At 40.1% G+C, this 20,801-nt stretch overlaps 1 protein-coding gene across 11 annotated transcripts in view; it reads right to left on the bottom strand.

Annotated features, from left to right (window-relative positions):
• The window catches only part of auts2a (activator of transcription and developmental regulator AUTS2 a), a 1,206,729-nt gene that overhangs the window by 684,087 nt on the left and 501,841 nt on the right, over positions 1 to 20,801 (bottom strand). For 10 of the 11 annotated variants that reach the window (XM_043718603.1, XM_043718594.1, XM_043718601.1 and 7 more), the window contains one exon: positions 5,479 to 5,580. The exons of the other annotated variant lie outside the window; for it this stretch is intronic. In XM_043718603.1, coding sequence (XP_043574538.1) covers positions 5,479 to 5,580 — 102 coding nt within the window. The remainder of the gene's footprint in view (positions 1 to 5,478; positions 5,581 to 20,801) is intronic. 11 annotated transcript variants of the gene reach the window in all.

The following is a 20,801-nucleotide window of genomic DNA, read 5'->3' as shown; positions in this document are numbered from 1 at the left end:
AAATAAATGACGAAAAGCAGTGGACCCAGCACTGATCCTTGTGGCACACCACTGATCATAGGTCTTCAGTCTGAAAAGCAACCCTCCACCACCACCCTTTGTCTTCTATCTTCGAGCCAGTTCTGTATCCAAATGGATAGTTGTCTCTGTAATCCATGTGAACTAACCTTGCTCACCAGTCTACAATGAGGAACCTTGTCAAACACCTTACTGAAGTCCACATGTATCATGTCCACCGCTCTGCCCTCATCAATCCTCTTCGTTACTTCTTCAAAAAAGTCAATCAAGTTTGTGAGACATGATTTCCCACGCACAAAGCCATGTTAACTATCCCTAATCAGCTCTTGCCTTTCCAAATACATGTACATCCTGTCCCTCAGGATTCCCTCCAACAACTTGCCCACCACTGACGTCAGGCTCACTGGTCTATAGTTCCCTGCATTTTCCTTACCACTTTTCTTAGAGAGGCACCACATTAGTCAACCTCCAGTCTTCAGGCACCTCACCTGGGGCTATCCATGATACAAATATCTCAACAAGGGGCTCAGCAATCACTCCCCTAGCTTCTCAGCGTTCTAGGGTACACCTGATCAGGTCCTGGGGAAATATCCACCTTTATGTGTTTTAAGACATCCAGCACATCCTCCTCTGTAACATGGACATTTTTCAAGAATTCACCATCTATTTCTCCACCTTGTATATCTTCCATGCCCTTCTCTGCCCTAAATACTGATGCAAAATACTCATTCGTATCTCCCACATCTCCACACATAGGCTGGCTTGCAGATCTTTGAGTGTCCTGTTCTCTCCCTAGTTACTATTTTGTCCTTAATGTACTGATAAAATTCCTTTGGATTCTCCATAAGCTATTTGCCAAAGTCACCTTGGCTTGAGCTACAATTACTTCCAGGTAAATACTGGAATGAAAGAAGCCATCACCTTCAAATCCTACCACTGGTTTCCTATCCTTCCCACAAGTTTCACCCTCCTCTTTAACCAGTTTCCAGCTGGACAAAATCCTTCACAGCCTCAGCATCTTGCTCAGCTTTAAGCTGAGCTTCTGACCCCATGCTCCCTTCATGATGGAGGTTGCAAATTTCCACCATAACATGGGAACAGGAGGAGACCATTCAGTATCCAAACCATGACTTTTACTCCATCTTGGTTCAATTAAAAAAGAAGTCTGCTCAAAAATTAATTGAAGAGAAGAGAGAGATGGAGAGATTTAGAAGACAAATTCCAAGAGTTAGGATTTATAAGCTGAAAGATGGCTTCCAACAATTACAATCTGGGATGTGCATGAGAGCCTAGTTAGTGGAGTTCAGAGAGTTTGGAGGGCTGGAGGAATTTTTAGCAACATGGAGCTGTGAAGCCTTAGAGAGATTCAAAAACATGAATGGGAATGCTATCACTGAGGCGTTGGTGGATTGAGAGACATTGCAGGTTAGCAAGCATAGACACGATGGGTGAATTGGACTTGGTACAAATTAGGATTCTGGCAACAGAACTTTGGATGAGGCAAGTGTTGGGAAGTTGGTCAGGAAAGCATCCAAATTCCACCACTGCAAGTTTTAAAATGAAGTTCAGCGAGTTTGGTCATTTGACAAATAACAGCAGATGATAACCACAAAAGTTGCCAGATTGTCAAGTCTAGTTCACCAAGATGGTATGGGACAGTTTGGCCTTTGTAACAATAATTTTATTTACAAAAGTGCTTCTTAATGCCCTTGGAGTATCTAATGATAGGTTAATATTACCTCACCAACATCACTCACCTCACAAGAACAGATTAATAAAAATTAGATTTTGATAGATTCTCTGGCAGTTTGGCATGAACTGTGATGAATGAATCCCTGCAGTGTGGAAGCAGACCACTTAGCCTATCAATTCCACACAACCCTCCACAGAGCATTCCACCCACACTTAAGCCCCCACCCTATCCCTGTGATCCTGCATTTCCCATGACTAATCCACCTAGCTTGCACACCCCTGGACACTGGAGACAATTTAGCATGGCCAATCCACCCTAAACCACACATCTTTGGTCACTAATAGGGAATTATTTCTCAGAGAACAGCTCCAGTTTGTTCTAATTAACACACCTTGCAATGTTCAACCATTATTCTCAGAATAGAGGACAGGTGTCATAAATTCAAAAAGAAAGATTAAGTTTCTTAATCCATTTCTGTATTCCTATCACTGCCACGCAGGAGCACTTGTGGTTCATGGGGATATTACTGGGGTGAAGTGGTAGTGTCATTACTCTTGGACAGGGAGGCCTGGGTTCTGCCCTACCTCCTCCAGAAGTGTGTAATAACATCTCTGGACTGGTTGATTATTAGGTTAAAATAAAAAGCTATTTAATCCTCTCACCTGTCTGCTGGCAAAAGCTAGGTTGAACCAAAAGGGATCCATGGGCTGGCTTGGCCTCTGCGCAGATAAACAAAGATTTTCCAGGTTCACAATCAGATGCAATTCTGTGGAATTGTGCAGCACTGCTGACTCTTGCATTTGCAAAGACTTCCCAGATTGCATCAAAGAGGATGTACGCCACTGTGGAGTGGCTTTAACATAGCATGCAGCAGGCAATGGAAATATACTGACTGGAAGTGACAAATGCTGACATGAAGAAGCAATGACCAGCCAGCAAACACACCTGAATTACAAGTCAACACATTCCTCAGAGGGTGTATCCTAACACAGGTATTACTACATGCTGTATCAACAACTGGAACTATTCATTTCTACTCTGTTTGCAGAAGACAACTGACAGCAAACGAGAGAGAACATAAGTGGCACAATCCATGTCATTCAACATTCAATTCCATGAGCAGGTCACCTGAAAAATCCCTGAAAGAGAGGCCATGGCAGCAACGGAGGAGTGCTGTCAGCTCTGGGTTTGTACTATCCTTCTGTTACTGCTCTTCCCTCTCTCTTTGATCTCCCTTCAGTGAAGGCCCATGAAAAATCATGTTCATCAGCAGCTGAAACATGGCTACTTGTTCTGTTGATTGTTCATCGACCTGATATCATGTTCCTCTCTACTCACGGATGCCGCTTGACCTGCTGAGTATTTCCAGAATTTTCAGTTTCCATTTCAGATCTCCAGGAGCCACACTATCTTGCTTTTGTACACTTAGTGTAATTCCTTCTTTAAAACCTGCCATCTTTGTTTCTCTATCAGCGGATTGAGAAGTATTCAGATCACGAGGCATCTGAGTAGGATAAATAGGGAGAAACTGTTCCCATTTGAGGAAGCATCGCGAACCAGGAGGCTCGGATTTCAGATAATTGGCAAAAGAAGCAATCGCAACTTGAGGAGTAACATTTTGATGCAATGAGTGTTTGCAATCTAGAACTCTCTGCCTGAGAATGTGATGGAAGCAGGTTCAATTGAGGCAACAAAGAGTATATTCGGTCTTTATCTCAAAGCAAAGAATGTAAAGGGCGACAAGGAGAAGACAGAGGAATGGCACAAGGTGGACGGCTCCTTCGGAATTCTGGCACAAACATGTGGGCTGAATGGCCTCCTCTTGCGCTGTAACCATTCTAGGGTTCTGAGGTATAGGACAGTAAAGCAGCCAATGCAAGTCTTCAGTGCACACCGTTCACTCCCTTAATTACTAATTCAGTTGCATCCTTCCCAAAAAAACAAAGTGAACTTGAAATGAGAGTACCGGACAGCAACTGCACTTTGTGAGTGAGCCCAAGTAGTAGGGAATGAATGGCAGAGAAGCAAGTAAGGTCAGTTTGTGTGACCAGAGTTAATGAAGGATACTGTGCATTTTAAGCAGTGGAGCAGTTGTGGGGGATCATACCAAGCTGTGTGCTGAGAATACAACCTCATTTGGAATTGTCCCTAGGCTATACACAGCCCGACATCAAATATTTCACTTGCCACATTTTTTCTTCAAAACTCTAGGATAATGTCCATCATGATCCGGGCATTTGTCTCTTCAAGTTACCTACGCAGTAATACTTCTCCAAATATTATAATTTTTCTGAGTTGCTTCCTCACTTCAATTTCCTGATTTGCAACTGCTTCTGAGACATTACTTTATCTTCTCTACCCTACTCAGACGTCTCGTGATCTGAATAGCTCTCAATCCTCTAATAGAGAAACAAAGATGGCAGGTTATAAAGAAGGAATTGCATTAAATGTACAAAAGCAAAATAGTGTCACTCCTGAAGATCTCAAATGGAGACAGAAAATTCTGGAAATACTCAGCAGGTCAAGCGGCATCCGTGAGTAGAAAGGAATGTGATATGAGGTCGATGAACAACAACAGAACAAGTTGCCATGTTTCAGCTGTTGACGAATGTGACATTTTCATGGGCCTTCACTGAATGGGAGATCAAAGTGAGAGGGGACAGCAGTAAAGACACATGCAAAATATTTATTCAATTTATCTGCCATCTCCTTGTTTAACTACATCAATTTTCTAGGCTCACTTCCTACAGGATCAATGCTAACTTTGTTAGCTTTTCTTTCTAAAAATAAATCACAGAAACTCTACCATCCTGTTTTAATATTTCTGACTAGCCTTCTCTTGCAGCCTTATTTTTCCCCAGTTTATTAATTTCTTTTTATCCTTTTTGATATTGTCCAACCCTCCAATGTGCCATCTATTTTGTGTACAATTTTATGCCTTTTCTTTAAGTTTGACACTATTCTTATCCTTTTTGGTTAATCACTGATGGTGATTTTTTTTTAATTTCTTGGTATGTATCTAATGTCAAGGAGAAGTAGCTGTCAATGAGACCAACTGAAGGTAACAGTAATAGTGGCAACTGGGAACACAAGGCAGGATCATCCTGGTAAGTAACAATATAACTCTGAAGGGTTAAACTTAACTGAATAGACAGTGGAGTAAAATTATGGAACAGTTACCTGGTGGAAGTGGAGAGATATTCACACAGAGCGAGAGAGAACCCGGCCACATGACAGACTGGTGTTCATTCGGTGCACCAATTGCTTTTCTTAACTTTTTATAAATGTACAGTCTATCAAATGCACTGTACATCGGGGAGGGGTTGCCTCTGTACAAGTGCAAGGCTACTTTAAATGCAGGATCATCAGAACAGGGACAGCAGGCATCAATTCAATTTCCGACGTTAACATCAAATTACTTATTTAATTTCACGCCTGATGAAGCATCATATAGCTACACACAGAATCATTTCACTTCATTTGTTATGCCATGTTTTTTCAGTTCTTAGCTTGTCTGCCAACTGACAATTTTAATTACGACATGAATTTGATTGCACTTTTGACTAATTAGCACATCAAACACAAACCATTTAAACACCCTACATTTCACATAAAGGTGTGTGCGCATATATCGGCATGATGCCCAGTGCTTGCTGATAACAGTGTATATTTAAAGAGGTCTTGGGTGTGGGGGGGGGGGGGGGGCAAGGAGAGAGATGGAGGGCAGCACAGTGGTGAAGATCATTAGCCAGATGTCTTATACTTACATCACTCAGTCTTTCATGTGAGCAGCTCCGGTTGGAAGCCTTAGAATCACTGCTGACACTTTCACTGTCACTGTCCCTGCAGCTGTGCTGAGAAGGCTTGAGCTACAAAGCAAAGAGAAAAAAAGATGAAAGCTATAAAGATGGAGGTAGGGACAGTCTTATCAGGCTCCAGCAGCAAACTCGTAGAAAGCAGTAGGAGTCATTTTCCTGACACAATCAAAAAAATACATTTAAGAAATGGAAAATGATATGACCCAAATATCTGAGCTTAACGGTCTGGAGAACAGTGCAAAGTGTTTGTGAACTTCTCATCAGAGCCAAGTCAGGATTTATTAGCTTGCTTTGGTGCATTTTTCAACCAGTTATCATAGCCAAACACCCCCCCCCCCCCCCCCCACCTCAGATTCTCTTTTAACTGCTTATGCATGAACAGCCAACAAAATGAACCAAGCCAAAAAGCCACCTACTTGTAAAGTGGGTGCATCACATAATACGGTGGGAATTGTTTACCACTATGGGCTATTTCACATGGTAGCGTATTTGTACAAGTCGTACTTTATAGGACAATAAAAATGAGGTCAGAGAGAGAGAAAAAAATGCCATTTACCAACACCATCCATCATTTACAGCAAACAGCAGAAAAAAAACACCCTGGAGTAAAACACATAATTAAAATGAAACAGCCTTTTTTGTAGCCATTAGCACTTTGAATGGATGCTTTTCCTAAGAGGACTGCAACTGGGTCAAAGGCAGTGAATCGCTTTGTCGCCTAAATAGGAAATGTGAAAAGAATGAGATGCCACTGGCAGCTACTATTCAGCCTGATGTGCATATCATGCTACACAAAAATAGCTGAAAGGGACATAATATACTGGATGGAAAGAGGAGGGACCTCTCTCAATGGAGTTGTGGAGAGAAGACTATTTGAATCCACTAATTATTTTACTTAGTAAAGCTTCTATAATGATGAAATGACAAATCCAATGGTCAAAAACACGCAAGCGAAGACGGACTCAGGATGTGGAGAGCACAGAGCGATCCAAACAAAGAATTTATTTTCACCAATGATGCCAAGTTTAATCCATCACTTTTATAATATGTATCAAGTTATTTGATATTGATGCTTACTAAGCTTGTCACTTTGCCATATTGCCCTATTAGGCGGTAATTTAGTCTTCTACAAAGTCAATGTGTCAGCACTAACTGTTTAAAGGCCATCTTTGCAGTTATTCTTTTCTGCACTTTCCAATTGGTGGTAAGTAATACCTCTGGCTAGTTAAATCAGCAAATACTTCATTGAATGTATCAAGACTGAACTTGGCAGCAACCTTGTTCAACATTGTTGTTAAGATTCACAAACAAGATAAGGAAAAGAGATTATGAAATGAGGAACCAGTAACCTCAAACTGGCTATCCAACATGTCAACAGAAATACAATAGGGGAAAACTCTAACTGTAGAGTTTGACAGCACCCATATAGCAATTCCCTCCTGTAAAGTTGCACCTATACTCTTACATGTTGAAGCTTTTCATATTACATTTGCAAAATTGCATAAACAGAAGGTAGAAATTCTGATCAGTGAATTTTACGTATCAATGCTTGGGGTGCTGACGATAATTTGTTATGCATTACATTACACAAGTTGTCATTGAGATTTTTTTAAAATGGTACTTTGGGCAATTTAATATTAACATGCTCAGCATTCACCAATTGGAATTAACATCCTATGATGTCTATTCAGGGAAGAGAACTCAATGTAATAAAACTGATTTACCACAAGGCGAGAGTGAAGAGTTCATCTGTTTAATACGTGTGATAGATCAGAAATCTGAATATAAAGAACATTTATAGTTTTGCTACAGATAGCACTAGAAATCTCGATACAAGAACTGATCTGCAAGTGCAAACTACACCTGCAAATAATATAAACCATTAAATGAAAATGTTATAATGTATGGGATCTTAGCAGATTTTCACCTCTCTTCTGTTTGCCCTTTCTGTTGAGAAACATCTACATTAATGTAAAGTAGAATTCTATAGGACAAGGTCAAATAAATGTCTACTCTTGGTTTCCTGGATCTCTTACCATTCTTTAATTTAACAGGTGCACAAAATCTATGCGTCGACCTATCAATTTTGATTTTCACCCTTTGAAAGGTGTCAGTGTGGGCTCAAGGTGAGTTGTTCTTCGATGTTGCCTCCTTTTTTTTGAAATGGTATGTTTGACACACACAAATCTTCCTTGTACAGCCTTGTCAAACTGGCAGCTTATTGTGAACAGGAAACTGTGTCTCAACATTCTGTGACATAGATGCAGAGACAGGAAGTCATCCTTATGGCCTACACAAAAGATTTGTGAACAACACATTGTTTCTAAATGTCACTGACTGTCAATCTGTACAACTTTTTTCTGCTATTCACAAAGCAACAATTTGGAGCACAAGGTAGTCCATGTGTAAACCCAACCAGAGGGGCAGGATCAATTCAAAGTAATATAGGAATTATTGAACATATTGTATGTATCCTTAATACATACAGGAAACAAAGTAGTAGTCAAAGATCTGATCAATCCAATTTCAAGGTTATGAAATAAACATTTTTCATACCATAATAACAATTCAGCAAAAGTTCCTTTCAAGTTTAAATCAAATATTAGAATTCTTGTAAATATCCCTAAGTATTTTAGCTCCATATGTTTGTATACTTGAAACAATAGAATTTATAAACCTAAACATTTCTTTGAATTGTAGAGATTTTAAAAAATTAACTTCAGTTTAATGGACATTGGTGGAGTCCATTTTGATAGGAATATTATATAACCAAAATATTCAAATTTCTAACACTATATATCTTTCACTCACCTTAAACTTAAATGCTCCCTTCATTTATACCAGAACGTGATTTTCTTTTCACAAAATACAGCCGTTTAACAACAACCAACAGGCTAATTTCCTCACTCTTCAAAACATGCCAAGGAATTAACTTATACAGCACCCTTTTCATTTAACTTGCACCATCAAAACTGCCAGGAACTACATCTGTCATTGATTTCCACACAGCAAGTGTTCTGTTTTTATAACACTGTTATTTAAAGAAGAATTTTTCCACTCTGTCTCATTTTAGTTTATCATGCACAATTTACAACTGTTTTTAATAAGCAATCAGCATGTATCCCTGGAATAATGTGAACAAGACCATATCCACGTTACTGACGGTTTTCTAAACCTAATTTATCCTTCTTTGATGTTTAATGGTTAGCTGTTGAAAGAAAAATGAGCGCAAATCTGTTAACACTTTAAAAACTACATTAACTCTTATGAGGCATTGAAAAGGCACAGAATGGAGAGACGCCGTTGAAAAAAAAATTCAATAAGAAACAACAGCAACCTTAACACAACATCCAACCTTCAGGTGCACTCAAGTGCAATTTGCTAAGTGCCAAATTAGTATTTGTAGTGACCCACAGTATAGATGTCACTTATCAATTGTACCCGAAGCAAAGGTATGTAAGCTATGTGCCATGGAAACGTGGCCAACAGGCTTGTGGACATCACCATGCTGCGATTCCTATGCAAAAGAAATACTCCTGTTGCATTTCCGGTTACAGTACACACACAATAATTTGCATTTGCCCAGCACCTTTAACTTTGTCAAACATTCCAATCAATTCATAGGCATGTCACAAACAGAATGCAAGACTGAACAATGAACAACACCACAGACCATCATCAAAGGTGTTATTCTACCACTCAACTAAATGGATATCTATCAGCAAGATAAGACTCATTTACTGAGGGTCTTGTGGCACAGTGGGGGTGTCCCTACCTCAGGGCTACATGTTGTGCATTCAGGTCTGACCTCAAAACATGACGTCCACGGATGTGTGTCATAACACATCCAAACAGATCGACTAAAAGTAATTCATCTACCCATTAATTGATCCATTTCCCATTAAACTACTGAGGATTTCCTAGACAGACATATGACAGGATTTACTTTTGCTCTTGACAGAATCAGTGCTGGGTTATGTCTCATGGTCAGAATGTTAATATACCTTTAAAAGACAAACTCATGATATCATCACAGTATCACTGCATTTGTCCCGAGGGTATAAAGTCTCAAATGTCATCTTCACTCAGATCACTTGAAGCATGGCATGGTAATGAAAGCACAATGCTTTTTGTACCCGAACAGCTTAATGTGGCCCAGACACTGATGTGCTTGTGAAAGTAATATTTCCATAACTTAGTGAACTATAATCAATGTCTGTTGGATTCTTCAATATCATTATTATCCATGTCTAGTTTTATGTGCTATGAGGGATAACATAAATGATGCTGCCTCAAGCGGAATACCCTGTTGGAGGTAAAACCCACATCATCCAGGACCACCTGCCGTTTACATTATTACTTCTCTCAGATATGGCAGCTCTGTAATTACAGGTCTGCTTCATTATGCTGACTGTCTATTAACTTGTGATTTTCACATCAGACTGTAATTTTAATTTGTCAAAAAAAAGTAATTAATATATCTAATTTTATTTTTCTGAAGAACAAAACATTAGTTGAAAAATTCTGGAAAGGAGAAAGTAAAATAAACGTCTGGAGGAGACCCATCTCATGCAAATAAATCTTTACTTCAATATTCATATCCACTCACAAATTTAGCAATTTACTGCTGTAGAATCAGATTATGATGTATTTTAAATTTTATTTTGAGATCAAAATTCAGGGAAGGTATATCAAGGTCTCTATTAGCATGACAGAGCTCTGATTTTATTTTGTGTGAATCTAATTGGATAGTTCTTTTTAGAGAGTTAGCAGAGCTGATGATGAATTGAATAGTTGATTTCGGTCTCATTTGTTTCTATAATTTTATAATGAGCTATCATGGCAGATGATTGGTCAGCAAGGAAACTTTTAGCAGGTGGCAAAAAGGAGATGAGAGACAGAGAGAGAGGCAGAAAGCTTTATGGGGTTAATTCCTGAGCTCCAAGCCAACACAGCCAAAGGTGAAGCAAAGAAAATTGGGAATACTGAAAAGGTTATAAGGTGTGAAATGGAATTTAGGCAAAAATAAAAATGTTGTGGTTGGGTTTCAGCTCACCACCAAAGTTTGATGTGAGCCCTAATGACTTAACTGTCAGTGAGGACGTCAGGGAGAACTGAGTGCTGATCAACTGATCAACAAGGTTAAGGTATTATGGGCTCTTGGCATTAATGCAGCATTTGTTCGTGAACACAGCTTTAAGCATTAGATGTTTTCATTATGAGTGCATTGCCCAAGGTGGAGATGACAGACAAAAAATGCTTTGGATTTGGTGGGTTTTATAATGGGATTTTCACACTGCATTTATACTGCTGCAAGCTAACAAGGGTATTAACGTTAAGTCCAATGGGGCTGTGGTAGCTGACAGCAAAAGCAAAGTACAATTTGCCAGACAAGAATATTTAAGCATTCTCTGCTGCCCCCAACAGCCAAACTTCTTCCTTCATCTGGGAGGCAGAATCTTTTGCAGAGTGCTTTCTCTTCATAATCAGTATACAGGACACACACTGACAAAAGCACACATTGACAAGGAAATCCAACAAATAGCTAGCCGACAACTTCAATAAATCCACTAACTGAAAACTGCACTAAGTATAAACCACAGGACATGCAAGTTCCACTGTAAATACATCCAGGGCGCAGGAATTATTATGGATCAAGTAGGAAGGAAACAACCATTCTATTGTTTGTAAAACAGGCAGGTATGGCAGAAGTACCTGATGGTAATCTTTGCTCATCAGTGTTCTTTGAGGATAAATTGGGTTCCATTGAATTCTTAAGAAGGACCTGTTGCATAATGGATAACGTCTCCATTCCTGACCCGGGTTTAATTCCCACTCCAGGAACTGATTTCCACAGGAGGTTATAGAGTCAAGAGTCATGGAAACGAACCTTTTGTCAAACCAATCCACATGCAATCATAATACGACCAAACAGGACGAGAGTCAACTTGTAAATCCTTCCAGCACAGGCCAATAGCAAATGCCAAATGCAGAAGAGATTCCTGGACAGCTATGTGATGGGAAGAAATTGGACCTACTACTTTCACTATCCATAGCTCCAGGTGAAACCAGGTATTCAAAGTTCATGTTTGTCACAACAACTGTTACTTCTTGAAGGGCCAATTGACTCACTTGGTTGGACAACCTGTGCTGTGTATCAGATGGATGCCAACAGCAGAGAGTTTGATCCCTGCTGTAACTGCCGTAGATTGGGGACCTGGTTCTTTGCCCTACCTGTGACGAATGTCATGGCAGTGTGGATTGGACCTGTCTTCAGGCAGAGATTATGATAACCCCTTAAAAGATGAAGTAGCTACATGTTCCCACTGGCAGAGCAGATAAAAGTTACAAGTGAATTTAAAGGCCTCTTACTGGAGCTGAAATTCAAACTGATCCTTGCTCAATGACCTGGAGGTATATTTCTCTCCATAAGCCATGTGTGAACATTGGCTCATCAAGACACATTCTTAGGGTTATAGAGATATGCAGCATGGAAACAGACCTTTTGGTCCAACTCGTCCATGCCAAACAGATATCCCAACCTAATCTAGTCCCACATGCCAACACCCAGCCCAAATCCCTCTAAACCCTTCCTTTTTGTATACCCATCCAGATGCCTTTTAAATGCTGTAATTGTACCAGCCTCCACCACTTCCTCTGGGAGCTCGTTCCATACATGCATCACCCTCTGCGTGAAAAGGTCAAATTGTCACGACTGCATAAACTGGGCTTTCACATCCAGCATAGTACTGAAGGAACACTGCACTCTGGAAGGGTGCCATCTTTCACTAAGTTATCAACCTGAGGCCTTGTCTGTTCTCTCAGGTGAAAGATAACATTACACTACTTTAAAGAGGAGCTTTGGGAGTTCTCTCCAGTCCCCTAGCCAATGTTGATCTCGAATCCAACATTGCTAAAACAGATTATTTCAGAACCATCACTTGGCTGGTTACGGGACATGCTGTGTGTAAATTGATTGCTGTATTTCCTTCATTAGAACCGTGTCCACACCTCAAAAGTGCTTCATTAGCTGCAACACGTTTTGGGATAACCCAAGGTCACAAAAGGTTCTGTTTCTTCTCATCAATAAACTGGCATGAGTGCAGAGTAGCATTTGCTCCCATGGCTCCATTTATATTCCCGTGTACTTTTCCAACAAAATTAGTGATAAGAAAATATAGCACTTAGCCTCAAGCTAACTAATGGGTTGAAAAATGATGGGTGCCTTGGTGCTGGGAAGATGGCTGACAGAGATAAAATGATTACTAAAACTGAGAATTTTGTTAAAAATCCTGTCTTTCTGTAGCAGCATAAAGGTATGCTGCAGTTTTCAGTCATTGAGATTCCATGTCATCAGCTCTCGGTTTCCCTTAGCAATGCCTGGCAACAGCTGCACAGTTCTGCAGTAATAAACCTGGGAGAGTTTAATGGATTTTATTGTTCTGCATCAATGTTTAAGCATCAGCATTCTTACATCCTAGGATCCTACAGTCCCGAGAGAGCTGCATCGAGGAGATCTCATTTACCTAAAAGCGTTTATAAATTTTTAATTTGATTTAACAAGTAAATTAACAAGTCCCTTATTCAAGCAAGTTTTATGGCTTTGTGTCACTCAAAAACGGCTGTGAAGGTTTTATGCTTAACCCAGTGTGCGACTGAGGGCCATTGTCATAAATTGTCTGCTTAGTGTTCATCTTTGAATAGGCACTGTGCTGCTGTCACTACTACTTCAGAGAACAGGGAGGAATGTTACTTCCAAATTATTTGCCAGGTTACAGCATAAATTCTCATTCCAGGAAAGAAAAAGAAATAAACACACAATGGACATGGTCAACAGAACACAAATATGTGACTTATCCAATTTTAAGATGCTTCTTGAAAGAAAATGCTGAAAAAAAGGCAGCGATAAACAAGTATCAGTTACGTATCTTTGCCTGTCACAATTCTCAAACAGGGAGTGCAACAGCAGAAAACAGAAGAGATGGAGTAGAGTGAATGACCAATTTGTTCATTGACAATAACCCTGCCATATCAGGAACTTTGTACAGCTCTAAAGCTCACACCACAAGTCAACTCCTGTGTTCTTGAGCCAGACCACATCTGCCATAACCCACTAAACTCACAGATATATGGAAAATAACCTGAAACAACTCCACTTATTTAATGAGTGGAAAAAACATTGGTTCTGACTGTGAAATGGACTGCTTGGTGTGCTGCAAATATGGTGTCACAGCTGACCCGTTAAATAAAAAAGTGTACACATTGTGAATTGTTCCAGTATTCAGCCTCTCTGTTCTGTGTAAGCACAAGAATAGGCATGTCACGCTTAACATTGCATGAGAGCAGATTGCTGATAGATTATTACCACAATCTGAGAGATGCACAGCACTTGAGACCCACAGGCAAAGAGGGCTGCTGCAACGACGGTTGTCACAGAACTTATTTATGGGGAGAGATGTTCGGTGTTGAAGTTCTTGTAGTCATGAAACTTTTATTTAGAATTTGCACAGAGCACTGTGGCTGTGGCTGACAATCCTCTTGTAGAGAATAATAGGTTGACTTGTTTGGAAAAAGTCGATATTCACCCTTTCGGAGTGTTCAGACAAAAAAAGCTTCAAGGGAATAGAATGCTCAGATCATGTACAGCATAGCAGAATATAAAGTCATCTTGTAGTCATTACATTGTTCTCAATAGTTATTGCATGCAGGTGGAACACATTTAACACAGAAGTGAAGTATAAGCAATCCAGACCCCACTCCCACTCTGGCCTGCTCTGTCGGAAAACCAAATCAGTATTAGGTCTATATAAACAGGAGCATAACAAAATGAACGATTGATGAACAGAAGTTTGAATGTTTCTTCACTCACTCCATGCAGCCTGAGAACAAAAACCTCCAGCTGTCATACTGAACTCCTGTGGAAGTGGAGGAACACCGTAAGCTCCCAGCCTCACAAAACATCGACAGGCAAGATGGCCGTGCAATTCTTTTATATATTTACAAGTTACACTTATAAGAAGTGAGTTTCCCCAGTAGTAACAAGAAAGAACATTTGCACTCAAGTTCCTCTTCACATCCCAATTTGGGGCATTTTCTTTTTGGCAGGGAGGGGGAAGGATGAAGATGTCGAGGAGGGGTCAGGAAAAAGAACTTGCAAGAATTATTTTTTTTCCCGTTCACAAATATGGGAGTGGAAGGAGATGGAACAGGAGGAGATTATTGATCACATTGGAGCCGTTTCTTTAGAGGATGGGATCTTTTGTTTGATGTTAAAATTAGGAAAATTTGCTTCAAAATTTCTCAGTTTACTGGGGGGGGGGGGGGGGGGGGAGGAAGTCTTTGAGGGTCTGATAATACAATACTAATTGTATTAGAGTCAGCGTTCTCAACCAGAGGGGAGTGTGTACAGCTGAGTTCTTGAATGATAAAACAGGATTAGAATATCTAAGCAAGTCCCTTGTGATCTGCAATTACCTCTACTAAATCAGCCAATTGAAAGTATCATGGCTGCATGCTCAAATCTTTATTTTCTCTTGAATTTCAAATTTTTACAATCTGAATTTCGCTGGTTAAAAATCTAGCAGAAAGTAACCCTCGATACCCCAATCACAAATAGCTACCCCAGTTAGGTACAGTTACGTCCTCCATTGATGTCCATGGATGATTTGTCAAAAGTAGCAGAGTTAAGGAAAAGCATCTGTGGCACTCGAAGAAACAGATCTGCAATTACCCCTACGAAATCAGCCAATTGAAAGTATCTAGTCCAGTGTATCGTGTTTCTGATTAGCCTATATATACCAGTCTGAATTCATGCCCAATCTCCAGCCCTACCCATAAAAGCTGCCCTTGAGAAGTCTGATTCATCGCTTCTTTATCCAGATACTGACCTCTAACCACATGTTGCAGCCCTCTTCAGCCTGAGAGCGCAGAACTCACAATATGCAGTGAGTCCCAACCTTCAGGCCGGTCTCTTTTGACCTCGTATGAAAGCTGTGCATTGTATTTTGCGTTGGGCTGGGTGAGTCCAGAACTAGAGGGCATAGGTTTAGGGTGAGAGAGGAAAGATATAAAAAGGACCTAAGGGGCAACTTTTGCACACAGAGGGTGGTGCGTGTATGGAATGAACAGCCAGAGGTGGTGGTAGAGGCTGGTACAGTTACAGCATTTAAAAGGCAAGTGGATGAGTATATGAATAGGAAGGGTTTAGAGGGATATGGGCCAAGTGTTGGCAAATTGGACTACACTAAGTTAGGATATCTGGTTGACATGGACGAGTTGGACTGAAGAGTCTGTTTCTGTGCTGTACAGCTCCATGACTTGAACCTGCCAGTTGGAGAAGTGCGGGTTCAAATCCCATCTGGCCCAGAAGTGTGTAATAACATCTCTGAACAATTGGATTTGAAATATCTACAGCAAAATGGAAAGCCCCAAAATATTGGGGGCCAGTTCTTCAGCTGTATGTTTAAATTTTGCTACAAAAGACTGAAGTGGAAATTTTCTCTCCTAAAGCACCAAATGTGGTTCTATCCAGCTCAGAATCATTGATCTTATCTCAATCATTTGTGTTTTCAGCAAGAAAATATAACACAAAGGGCCTCCTTAGCCATGATCTTCAGAGAAATATAATCTGACTAGCCCGAGGCAACAACAAAAATCATGCATGTAATCCATCTGCAGTAATAACCTGTGTTATGTCTGGCTATCTTAAAATAGATGCAGTTATGATTATTGTCTTGAATCAGTGAGATTTGTATTCCTTCGGCTAATAATGTTTAATAAATGAGAGCAGATTATGAATCTTGCCCATAGCACATATTCTAATTACTATAGTACAGCAACAGCACAGTAACGTTCGAAGAAAGCAAAAATACATTACACAATAAACTTAGTATGTATTCAGAGTCAGGGCACACCATGTGATGGCAATGCAGGTTGGCATTAAGAACAAACTCAAACCAATTGAAAATGATCAGGAGGTGGAGACTTTTTATCCTTTATAAATTGATGTTCATACATTAAATGGAATAAAATAGAAATTAAATATTTCTAAAAGAGTAAAAGTTGAAGCTTTTCGTCTTGAACTCATCAAAACTAGGATGCAACGAGACACACCATGTGATACAGGAAACAGGAAGAGGATGCTGATTGGTTGGCCATCATTTTCAGGGAGATACAGCAAGAAGACCGACCTCTCAATCTTAATTCTCAGATCAGATAGGCAGATTCTGATTGTTCAGGTCTGCCAGTCGCATCACACCAGCACCAGAATTCATACATCACAATGCTCATTTGTGTGGTAGGCAAAACATCTTTTTGGCCATGCTGACCAGATATCCTAATCTAACCTAGACCCATTTGCCATATCTCTCTAAACTCTTCCTATTAATATACCCATCCAGATGCCTTTTAAAGGTTGCAATTGTACCAGCCTCCACAACTTTCTCTGGCAGCTCATTCCATGCACGTACCACCCTGTGTGTAAAATAAATTGCCCCTTAGGTCTCATTTATATCTTTCCTATCTCACCCATAAACCTATGCCCTCTGGTTCTGGACTCCCCCAATATGGAGAAAAGACCTGTCTATTTACCCTATCCATGCCCTTCATGATGTTATAAACTTCTATAAGTTCACTCCCCAGCCTCCAATACTCCAGGGAAAATGGCCCAGCCTATTCAGCCTCTCCCTATTTCTCAAATCCTCCAAACCTGGCAACATCCTTGTAAATCTTTTCTGAACTCTTTCAAGTTTCACAATATCCTTCCAATGGGAAGGAGACCAGAACTGCACACAATATTCCAAAAATGGCCTAACCAACCAACGATCTGTACAGCAGCAACATGACCCCCCAACTCCTGTTCTCAATACTTTGACCAATAAAGGAAAGCATACCAAAACGCCTTCTTCACTCGTCTATCTATCTGTGAGTCTACTTTCAAGGAGTTATGAATCTGCACTCCAAGGTCTCTTTGTTCAGCAACACTCCCCAGAATCTTACCATTAAGTGTATAAGTCATAGAGTCATAGAGATGTACAGCATGGAAACAGACCCTTCGGTCCAACTAGGGAAAAGACTTCGCCTATTTATCCTATCCATGCCCTTCATAATTTTGTAGACCTCTATAAGATCACCCCTCAGCCTCCGATGCTCCAGGGAAAACAGCCCCAGCCTGTTCAGCCTCTCCCTGTCGCTCAAATCCTCCAACCCTGGCAACATCCTTGTAAATCTTTTCTGAACCCTTTCAAGTTTCACAACATCTTTCTGATAGGAAAGAGACCAGAATTGTATGCAATATTCCAAAAATGGCCTAACCAATGTCCTGTACAGCCGCAACATGACCTTCCAACTCCTGTACTCAGTACTCCGACCAATAAAGGAAAGCATACCAAACGCCTTCTTGACTATCCTATCTACGTGTGACTCCACTTTCAAGAAGATATGAACCTGCACTCCAAGGTCTCTGTTCAGTAACACTTCCCAGAACCTTACCATTAAGTGTGTAAATCCTGCTAAGATTTGCTTTCCCAAAATGCAGCACCTTACATTTATCTGAATTAAACTCCTTTGTTGGAAGGGAGCAGCTTGAGACAACATTATCTCCTGAAGGAGGTAGTAACCAGATTCAAGTCAATCATTCTTCTCTGATATGAATGAGGAGAGGCATATTCTACACCAATTATCGTCAGTTCTGAAATTATCTTAACATGATATATAAAGTATTTATATGGATGCAACAGGCTCAATTATTGTGTTTTGGCAAAATAAAAGTCTCTTTCTACCATAATTTACCAAACCCCAATCAGAATACCCTTCTACTCCATTCTCCTGCATGTACTCATTTAAATCCCTACATGGATCTGTGTTGTTACTTCAACAACAACTAATAATTGCATGTTGTACATTCTACCCACTATCTCGGTAGAAAAGATTGTTCTTAATTTTTAACTGGTTAATTCATGACACTCTCTCTCTCTCTCTACCCCCTCCCCTCCCACCCCCCATACATAGCCCACAAGGTTTGCTTTCCTCACAAATGGAAACATCCTTTTAAGATTTAATTTTAATATATCAATCGTGCATGGGCAACTAGAGAGGGACAATAATTGCTAGCCCTGCTAGCAATGCCCACAGCCCTTAAAGTGAGTGAAGAGAAATATTTCGGTGGTAGAGTTTACAAGAAACGATTGTTGCCTGAGGTGTTGCTTGAAGGACAGGACCATTGTTCAAAACAGGTCACGCTGGTGTACTAAAAGTTTGCCCTGTGTTACAGTCTGGGTGTAAGTAAACTCAAATCAACAATACTCCATTTCCTTTCCCTTCAGATAAAAGCAAATGCAAATCATGTACTAAAGACGCTCATTCCTGCTGGGCTCCGACAGAGAACTTCAGTAAAAATGAAATTAAACACAGTCCTCAACAACTCCAGACTGTCTGGCTCCAATCAATCATTCACTCAGAGTTCCCAGGTGCTACTTAAAAGGGCTCCGACGAAAAATGGCATAGAGCACTTAGTTACCTTATTACTGTACTCAAGACTTCCCATGTCGTCCCCCTGAATGGCATGCTTGCTGTTTATCATTGTGCTGCATTTTAGGTCGATATTTTGCCATCATTTAAGATTTGCTTGGTCTTTTGTCTGATTTTAATAGAGGTTGTCGTAAACATATTTCTGCAATGTTAGTAAGAATCATTTTAAAAAGATAGCTTTGTCGCTTCACAAATCAGAATACCCGGTAATACTGCAGTACTTCCACTAATTAACTAAGTTCTTGCTCAAATTTTGTTTATCCAGCAAGTGCTGCCATCAACATTCACACGTACTGGCTAAGCGAAGTTATAGAACATGACAGCACAACGTGATTATTATCCATCATTAAGACAGTAATCTTATAACTTCAGCTGCCTTAATTGTTCACTTGCAATTCTCTGAAATAATTCTGGCAGTTAACAAGATATCTTTTGTTTCTACTTCATAACAGCTTAACTTGATGATGATGATGAACACTTTTTTATATTGGCCTAAAGAGATCACAAACTGGAATTTTATAAGTTGCAAAGTTTAAATAGTTACCCAGATCAATCAGGCAACTACTTCTTCATGAATGATAGTTTTGCATATACCTTGTTCAAACAAAACCTCAGCATCTCCATACCGTTCTTTAAGTAACACAATTTGATTGACTTGCTTAAGTTAATAGTGGCCGTGATCTACACCAGATAGTTAATTAACTCAAGAAATGTACATCATTGCAATTTAAAAATGATTTCTCTATAAACTGTACAATTTATTTCAATAATGATTTACTGTAACAAAACAGATAAAGAACTTTGTTCCTTATGCTGCAATTTATCTTGTGAACTATTTAACTTTATTACTGCTTTAAAGCTTCATCCTAATGACAATCAATATTTTATGGCGATTTTTTAATCTCAATAAAAAAATGGCAAATGTGCATCTTGTTGTTAAGTTGCAATCAAGGCATTATGACTTGAAGAAAATTATGCTATCATAGTGTTATCCAATTCTAACCCAATGCTTGAGAGTACTATCTCACAGGAACATCCTGGGTTTCATTAGGAATTGATGTGGTACATCAATAAACCATGGAAGTGGTTCTGGACAATTTTGATTTAAACTGTAAAGTGAGTTGTCCAAGCAATCTATTTGCATGCAGTCACTGCAGATTAATTCCTTCCTTCAAAGACTAAAAATCTATGCCCTTTAGAATCCTACTTCACAAAAGAGAGACTTCAAATGAACACTACCAAGACTGTCATTTCAACTGGCTACCTGAACAAGGTGAAAGTCAGGGAAGAACTTCATGCCTGTTCCTCATGTCCAAACATTCACCAACGACCTGACTCCAAAATGTCTTAGCATCGCTCTCGACTCTATATAGTACATTCCATAATAGTGCAACCCAGGTCAAGATGAGACTAAATCTACCTCGACACGGTCCTGTCCCCCTTAGTCCAAGACCTCCCCACCTACGTTCGGGACCCCACCCATGCCCTCTACCTCCTCCATGATTTTCGCTTCCCCGGTCCCCAACGCCTGATCATCACCATGGACATCCAGTCCTTGTACACCTCCATCCCCCATCACGAAGGACTCAAAGCCCTCCGCTTCTTCCTTTCCCGCCGTACCAACCAGTACCCTTCCACTGACACCCTCCTTCGACTGACTGAACTGGTCCTCACCCTGAACAACTTCTCTTTCCCTCTCCGCCCCCACCCCAGTCTGTCCTATCACCCTCACCTTGACCTCTTTC

This window comes from Chiloscyllium plagiosum, chromosome 28, assembly GCF_004010195.1.
Source record: "Chiloscyllium plagiosum isolate BGI_BamShark_2017 chromosome 28, ASM401019v2, whole genome shotgun sequence".
In the NCBI taxonomy this organism is placed as follows: Eukaryota; Metazoa; Chordata; class Chondrichthyes; order Orectolobiformes; family Hemiscylliidae; genus Chiloscyllium; species Chiloscyllium plagiosum.
Note: the sequence above shows the minus strand (reverse complement) of the source record. Positions and strands in the feature narration are given on the sequence as shown.